General features: G+C 41.0%; 1 protein-coding gene across 1 annotated transcript in view; it reads right to left on the bottom strand.

Moving 5' to 3' along the window:
• IRAK1BP1 (interleukin-1 receptor-associated kinase 1 binding protein 1) overlaps positions 1-3,967 on the bottom strand; it is a gene marked incomplete at its 5' end in the record, with an annotated part of 5,726 nt that extends 1,759 nt beyond the window's left edge. The window contains one exon of the mRNA XM_008940743.1: positions 3,902-3,967. Coding sequence (XP_008938991.1) covers positions 3,902-3,967 — 66 coding nt within the window. The remainder of the gene's footprint in view (positions 1-3,901) is intronic.
• Positions 3,968-9,102: the final 5,135 nt, after the last annotated feature.

The following is a 9,102-nucleotide window of genomic DNA, read 5'->3' as shown; positions in this document are numbered from 1 at the left end:
CTGGTATGTACACAATTCGAAGAATGAACATGCTCTTTGGGACACATGACTAGATGCATCCTGCTTCTTCCCTTTTTAGATTCTTAGCTGTTAATTACTCAGAAGCCTAAGAAAAATGATGTGGAAAACATTGCCCAGGAAGGATAATTACATTTGAATGCCAAGCATTAGGTTCAAGAAACCTGAACGATGAGACTAAGCGAAGCCCAGCCCAGCCCGCCGTGGGCTCAACGCCCTGTGCTGGCTGAACAGACTCACTGCAGTGCCTGCAGCGAGCCGGGCACTTCAGACTTGGATGAAAAACAATTTAAACATCCAGCTGCCTGTGGCTTTGGCAATAAGAAGCGTTAAGTGCAGATGCATCAGGAATTCGGGTGCTTTCCAAGCGCTGTGCAGCAGGGATCACTATCAGCCCAGAGCCCTGTGGTCTTCCTGGCAGCAAGTGCCAGCCAGGGGGTGGCTGCGCGGGCAGGAGCCAGCTGCCTTCTGTGGCAGAGCAGTTGCCAGGGGTGAAGCAACGACACTGAGCTGCTGTAGCATTCAAGAATCACAAATCTTGGGTCCCAGACTCTTTTCTAGAAGAACTAAACCCTTATTTTCACTTCCCAGTACAGTGGTCTCACCACCAAGTCACGCTCATCTTCTCACCTGTCTCTGACTCTTGCCTGTCTTTTTGCACAGTAATACAGCCTCAACAGGAGGGGGAGAAAAAAGCTGGGGGTAAAGAAAACTCCGCTGCCAACTGCAGTGACACAGAGCCACCTCTGTGACTGCTGCAGCCCATGCAGCAACCTATCCCAGTGAGGACAGGTGGGCATTCGGTGTGGGAAGCCAAGTTATGGTGTGTCAGCTGCACTGCAGGAGCTTCCTGTGGGCATTACCATAGATCCACCTTGTGGAAAACAGTAATTCAAGGAACTTACTTCTCTCTTTGAGAGAGGAGGGGGCTACTTCACATACAGGGTAAGGTAAAAAACGGATATCAAGAGTTATCACAACGTAATTAATGCATGTCTTGTTACCCTTGGTAGGCTCTCGGTGCAGTACGTGTACCTCATCCTGGCTTGAACCCTTGCACCAGCTCAGCAGCTCTTCTCATAAGTGAGCCAAAGCTGTGCTTAGGGCCCTAAAAACTAAGATGGGAGTGGCAAGGCAACTCCATCTTCTACAAGGACAAAGGGTCACACCTGATGTGCAAAACTGCACCAAGTCTGTATCTTCATCTCAGCTGCACACCCTTTCTCTGTAACTTGGGGCTTGAATCACTTTCTGGAAGGTGCAGTATCAATCTGAATAAGGACTGGAGAGGAGACTAAACCTAGGTTTCTTTAGTGGGAGTTCTTGCCATATACATAAAAAGCATACATCATCTTGTGCTGTTTGCCAAAAAACTGTCACAGTCGTATTCTGTGGAAAGTTGGAAGTAGTCTCCCTGTGAGGACTGCCACGGTGTCTTCCAGATTGCTATCAGTGTTCAGAAGCTGGTACCTCATGGGGATGAAACAAAAGACTGATCAAACACAAGAACTGTGGGTCTTAAGGAAGAGATAAGCTGCTCAGACTGGGGTGGTTCTGGGCACTCAGGAAGATAATTGTAAAAATGAGAATCATGTAATCAGGTACCCTTAGGCAGAAACTGACTGAGCAATAGCTGTGAATTTTTTTTGGGTTTTCCACCTAAAAATCAGTTTTCATACAGAGCTAGATATAATAAATTTCACTTACATTTATAGGGGATACCCCCACATTAAAATGCAAAGCAATGTTTAAATTCTTTCAATAAAATTAAGACTGAAAACTGTTAAAAAAAGGTAGTATGAGGTTATGCAAAACCATTATAGACATTATAAGGGTTGGGAAAGGCTGTAAAGAACAGGAAGTTGATGGTTTATAAGGAGACAAGTACATTAAGAAATGCACACAAACCCAATGTAATCTTCATTCCATGAGATTATTATCCAACAAATGAACTATTATGATTAAGATACAGAGCTTTGTGTTCTCATACACAACTTAATTCCTCTGCATATTTTCCTTTGTTACAGCAAGAATTAAAATTTATCTCTTTACAGTTGAAAACGTATCTTGAATTCTTAATTGCACCTCGAAATAGCCATTTGTCTGAGGATCTCCTCAGTCTGCTAAAAACTCTTACAGCAGACAAATGGCAAGAAGTTTATAGAATAAAATAACGCACGACTTCCATCATAGGACACAAATACAATGGCAAACTCTTCAGCAAAGGAGTGGCAGTTTATTTTAAATTCCTTTGTATTACTAAAGTACACAGACAAGCTGGTCAACGGAACGTCACTGGCTGATGAAGCTGCACTAGTGAAGCAAGTACACACAAGAGAGGGGGAAGCGAGGAGGGACGAATCTCGGCCTGAAGAGCCACCCTGCTGCTCCTTGGGGGCACAGGGCAGCCCAACCAGCAACACCCTGGCTACGTTCTCCGGTTCTGACACCCAGGTCCTAGGCAAGTACACAACTTCTGAACAGCACTTACAGGTGGTCCAAGCTGCCTACAACTGAACACTAAATCCATGGAATTCACCATGGATAAAAATTAGTAGCAGAAGGGAGATGACTGGTACAGTTACCACTTAAGACTGAAGCTGTAAGCTTAAGCTTGTCTGTAGCCTAAATAATTAATAAAACTATTGAATTATTAAGTAGAACTCATCTAAAAACCATGGTGATTTAAGTGCTTATGATAGTAAGTGTCTACATTATGAAGTTAGAGTCATTCAGAACATGACACTGATGCATACCATTTAAGTATCTTTTAAGACTCATTTTAAAAGCCAAATTTTGTTCTCCAAATTCTTCATTATTTCTGTATTTATTGCTGTTATTTAGATGAGAATATGCCTTAAATGAAGCAGACTACAGAAGCCAAACCCTGTTTTAGGGGAATTTAATCAATAGCTCTATAAAATAGCTATCGTTTTATTGGAAGCCTCCACGTTTACTTCATAAGAACCTGTATATTTGCTGGGTAGCATTTAAAGGTTGATGCTCTAAAAAGATCTATTGACTCAAACCACATTGTTTCCCTCAGTAAATGAATGGTTCCAGCACAGCATTTCCTTCTTACTATAGCATGAACATGCAGAAATACACTCCTTTGAGCTGCTTCTGAAGTAAATGGCATTATTCCCATAATATTTAGTTTTCACACAGCAATTTTACTACAGAATTCCAAGTCAATCACCTAGGAAACAATTAGCTTTGCTTTAGTTGCAGCAAGCTGATGGCAGAGTCATGTAGGATAGACCAAAGTCCAGGTGCTCTTCAACTGTGGCTTAAGCAGATCTAGATTAGGGCTGCCACACCACTGTTGCACATCCACTCTTATCCTCTGCCTTGCATTGCCTCCAGTTCAGGGAGCTAAAATAACAGAAAAAATAAAAGCAAATCTAGAAAAAACAAAAAGTTATTCACTGGAGCAGCTTTCTGAAGCACCATATCACCTGATCACCAAAGTACAATTCCTTGCAAGGAGCAGAGGGCAGGAAGGGCTAGGGCTGAGGGAGGGGGCAGAATGGGCTGAGGGAGGGGGCAGAATGGTGAGTTTGCTTTCACTGCCACTGAAGAACCAAATAGCCCCTTCTGTAGCATCGTGCAATATTTATAAAGCACACAGTCATCTGATATAAAAATACTTATTTTCTTCTCACAGTAGCAGAAAACAGGCTCTGCACACAACAGAAGATTGCAGATGAACTCTGTTTGAAACTTCAGTTCTTCAATAGTTTCTTTGGACCATGCTGCCTTTACTATAGAGAACATCTACTCCTCGGAATGAGGAAAGAGGCTGAAAATTCTCATTGGTCCTTGCTGCATTTCTTATTCTTCCTTAAAATTATTATTCTTTTTGGTCAGGTTGAATACATACCTCTGCTTCCATTTGGTAAGTATTTTCTACTCTGCTAAAATCCTCTGTTACAGTCATATTTTCTTCCTAAAACAAAGCACAGGAACATAATCTTAAAAAACAGAAATTAAGCATCTGTTGGAAAAGTATGCACATTGTGTCCTGTAAAAGTTGAACTGTTTTGGCTTATTACTTAGCAACAGAAATTTGGAATTTTCCACGCAAATCTCTTAAGTTAAAAACTAGCTGGACATTAAAAACTTCTTGACATTATTTAAAGTGAATTATACAGTACCTCTATAACGTAATTTTGCTGCTGTTCACTTGAAGAGAACAATCAGTTCTTCAGAGTAACTGTTAGCTAGAAGCTGTGTGTCTCAGTGTGTAACTAAATTCACCTGGCCCAAAAAATTATAAACCTCAATTGTCTTCAGAAAATTAGTATGTGAAAAGTGCTTTTCAGGTCCCTATTTTAAGATATTTTAACTCTAGTGGTTTGTAGCAAGGTGAAGTGAACAGTGACAGAGCACTGATTATTCTGGCAGCATGGGAACCCTTAAAAGAGGCTATTCCACCAGTGACACTTTTGCACTAACAGCAGCTACATTATTCAACACAACAGCTGAGCAGAACAATAGCAAATCTTGTCAGACTGAAAAATAAGATTCTGAACTAACTAAGATACAGAATAACTCCAGTTAGATCTGAATGTCTGACCAGCTTGCTAGCAGTCTAACAATCACATTTCTTTCACCCAATTCCTCTCTGGTAAACAGTTTGGATGAACAAGTTCTTATAAAATTACTGTAACACCACAAAAAGCACCGTTTACAATTTAATTGTAAACCTAGCTCTGCATTTATTACCCAGAACAGTAGGGAAGCAGATAGATATTAAACCTTCAAATAATTCAGCAAGTTTTACTTACTAAATTTATTTGCTTCCAGTGTTGACACATTTCAAAAGAACCTTATGTCAGAATATTTCCTACAGAGGCTCAAATCTTCAAATTTACCACGTAGCATGCATGCAGAAGTTTATATAAATGACATCAATAATGAGAAGCATTTTCCTTTTAAAATATCATATGGAAATCAGATCCATAATTACCACTGCATAGCAGCCTACAAGAACCAAATTTTGAAATTTCAATTTTCTGATTGATTGGCAGTGCTGAAATTCAAGCACAAGAGTCTTATTTTTGGATAATCTCTTCTAGTAAGGGCAAGGAACAGGGCCAGTTAGGCCCTACAAAATGTATTTCCCCTTTTGGAGCTGTGGGTTTGAGGTCCTTTCACAGCATAGCAGGCTGGGGTTTCCTGAAGAGTGTTCATGTCAGCCCAGCACCAACAGCTCATGTCATTTACAAAACAGAGCAAATATTACTATTTTTGATAGAATCCGATTAAAATTGAGAAGACTTTTTCCAGACCTCTTACACACCTTACAGAAATAACCACAGAGAAAAGCTTTCTTCCACAACTCATATTTTACAGAAATAACTATGCTGTAATAAAACTTCAGAGTAAACACGGAAAAAGTGCATTTGTTTCCTCATTGTCACCACTCCTTAATCCTTTCTCAAAAAACAGTTCTTTCCTGTTGAACAGATTAGTCTTGTCATTCGGTTTTGCCCTGCGCAAGGTTTCTGTGTATTTCGGGACAGTGCCATCCTGTGGCTCCAGGCACTATTGCAAGATCAATGCAATGGAGAAAAAGATCATTTTGTGCCATCTATTATACAGTTTTCCTTAGCGCTAATTTTTATCCCACCAGGTTTGACAGTAGCTGTATGTGTTACCAAAGACAAGTGGAGGAAACAATTACTGCAGCCATAACGAGGTGGTCTCCTGTGACATACCCCCATTAGACACTTTCTTCCTGTTTGGGAGTGCATTCAGACAAAGATATGAAAAGGACAGGTAAAGTGTCCACAGAATTTTAAATGGGAATCAAGACGCCAACTACATCAAAAGCTTTTTTTCCTATTGCTTATTTCTACTTGTCATATTTTGGCTGAGGAACTATTCATTCAATTGTAATAGCCACAGGAAAAAAAGAGTTTTCACTGTGACTGAGAGACAGCAGCATTTCTAATGTGTCAGGTAGTCTGGACTTCTGGAATAACTTGCTCCATTTTCTAAACCTGTGGGCCAGGAATTACAGCAGAAGAATTAAGTGAATATAACATTATTGTTATGTGATAACTCAATTACCCCAGAAGCCATTGAACAATTCTTAACAGAATCACACTTACATTCTGCTTATACAGCCTATTTTCTGAGCCAGCAGTGCCATAAACCATCACTGCTGCAGGTACTCAAGAAAGACAGTGAATACCTCACTGAGCTTACATCAACTCTAGAACTGTGCTTTTCCTTATATTTATATCCTTATATTCTTTTCAACAGAACAAAATCTTATATAACCTGTCCTCCTACCTAGCTGCTACTTCCGACCCTTATCTTCCTCACAGGACCATTGTGTCCACCCTCCTGACACTGTGGCTGTTTACAGGAATGATTTTGCCTTTCCCCAGAAAAGAACAGAAAAAACATAAATGGGTAAGTCAGCAAAAGCACACTTTTGTGTTTGAGACACCTATATGACAACATAGTATGGGAAAAGCCTGTACCTGCAGATAAAGTTACGTGTTCTGCTCCTGGTTATTGAGTTAACAAAACTCAGGTGAGACCTTTCTGTGAAGCACAAGACCGGCCTTAGTGAGGGGAGGTGTTTACAGTTTGGAAACGTGCAGTAATGCACCCCTGTGGTAAGCTATGCTGGCTACTGCAGCTATACATACAATACACTGATGACTCTTGGAAACAGCTCTTGAAATTTACTTGTGCATTTGCACTGCTATCTTCAACAGAACATTGCGTTGTGAGAAATAAAGACAATTAAACAACCAAGAGAGTTAGCTTCTGCCACCTGAACGCTGTGGTTTCATTCTTTGTGCTAAAGAAACAGATAACGGGAGTCTGGGTGCCTGGTCATATCTCCGATGGGCCACCTGCCACAGTGTCCCCCCACAGCTAAGGGTGATAAGCACCTACAGCCAGCACATGCCCAGCTGGGCAGGGGGGACCTGTGCTCCACTCTCTCACCCCCTCGCTCTATCTGTTCTGTTTGGCATTAATCAGGCAGAACGACAACCTAAAAAATCCACGGTGAGTAAGTTTCTGCTTGTCGTTACCGACACCCGATCCCCGGGATCTCTGCCACCCAACCTCTACTGTTGGGTACCATCACAGACACTGGCTTCAATATGAAGGATGCTGCAAATGGCATTTATTGTGTCGCTGTAATTGCTTATATACGACAAGCCGCGCCCGCAAGGCCCCTCGTGGGCAGTCTGAGCTTTCCGTTACATCGCGAGATCTGCTGCACGCTGATCCCTGCCTAGGGCGGGCTCTGCTCACCACAACGTCTGCTGCTTGACATCCGTTCAGGAAGTAACAGAAGTATATCTAACAGTCATTTTAAGAAAGGCAAAAATCACATTTGTACTCAGCAAAAGTAAGGATACTTACAGTGGTGATATTTCTTAAAATACACAGTAGTCTAAAAAGGGTGATGCCTTGCACAAACTTCTACAGTTGTTATTCAAGGACGTATGGAAATTGGAAAATTTTGTTACTGAGTGAGCAAGCCATCAAAATCGTCAATTTTTTTTTCATTGGCTGTATGGATGTGCATCCAGCTGTGACTCCTAAATAACAGGTTCAAAATATGGAGAATGTTGTACATGTATCCAAGGATATATCCCAGGTACCTCTCTAGGCCAGAGCCCACTGGATATTGTTTGTGAGCTGGTTGGTTTGCTTTGTTAAATAAGGCTCTGACCAGTAATAACAAATATTATCACTGTTATTTTTAAACAAGATGGCCAATGCCAATTGTTAGATACAGTGGATTAAAGAAAACAAGTGTCCTCTCCACACCACTCCCCAAATAAATTATAGGTGGTAAATATAAAATCAATTTGCTTCTGGAGAAGGAGGAAATAAAACCCCAAACTGTTACCTTTGAGTAGCTGCACTGAGTACCATAAATTGGTCTCCCCATTGATTTTATTTTTCCTACAGCCTTCAAAGCAGATTCTGAGCTCTGAAGTGCTGCATATGCTTACAGCACTCTACATATAAATGCTACTATGTGAATCTATTTCTGATTAAAATCCTGTGTAAATATATATGGAAATAAGGTGCTGTCCCCAGGCATCCTGACAAACTGCTACTGCAAGCTCCTGCTGCTGCAAAGGTTATGGACTTCTGATCTCACAGGCTTCCTACAGTAATAACAACAAGGGTTAAGGAAATTGTTCTACAGATTAAATAAAAATAAATATACAGAATAGCCAGCTGATTTCTAAAGAGGCCTTAGATAAGCTTGCAACAACTAGAACCGTATGGAGATTGTGAAGAGATACTAATTTTATAGTGGTCTAGAATGGCGTTAGCTACAAGTGATGTTAGCAAATGCAGTTAAGAACAAATTGCCAGCAGTGAGAGTTGTTAGCAGAAAAGCTACAAGGCAAATAAAAGCTCCAGCAGTGGAGTGATTTAAAATTGGATGGAACAAAGCACTAAAAATTATACCGCAGGGAACTACTCTGAAAAAAAATAACTTCATGTTGTTTTTCTCAGAGTTCCCTAGAGCTAACACTTCGCTAACACTGAGAAACCCACAACGTAAGCAGCATTTCACAGTCCCTCAAGTAAGTAGAAAGAACTAACATTTCTATTCTCCAACGCATGGCACCTCTGAAACAGCAAGATTACTGTGAAATTGCTCTCAGTATAATAAGACACTGAACACTCTGACATGCTAGGAACAGTTCCTGCTACGCTGAGGTTGCACCACCACTGCTTACCTGCTCCCACTCCATTTCTGAATCTGGCTGCATATACCCAAATATAACCATTTGTTAGGCTCCAGGTCATGCTTCATTTTGCAATTATTTTTTCTAACCCGGAGTAGCACACACAGCACCTCTAACGCAGGCTCACCTGTTGGCCATCCTGCCTACTCCTTTTGTGTGCCATCCACCTTGTGTCGAACTCAGTCAGACTCACCTCAAAATTGGAAGTCAGTTACTCAGTTTCACTGTAGGGTAAAAACCTTCAACTATCTTTTCTAATCTATCCACACTCTGATGAGCTATTTAATTGCAGCCAGGATGGAAAACGTCCCATGATCTGATAGCTCACCATGGT

Source organism: Merops nubicus, unplaced genomic scaffold (assembly GCF_000691845.1).
Source record: "Merops nubicus isolate BGI_N331 unplaced genomic scaffold, ASM69184v1 scaffold52915, whole genome shotgun sequence".
NCBI classification, from domain to species: Eukaryota; Metazoa; Chordata; class Aves; order Coraciiformes; family Meropidae; genus Merops; species Merops nubicus.
Note: the sequence above shows the minus strand (reverse complement) of the source record. Positions and strands in the feature narration are given on the sequence as shown.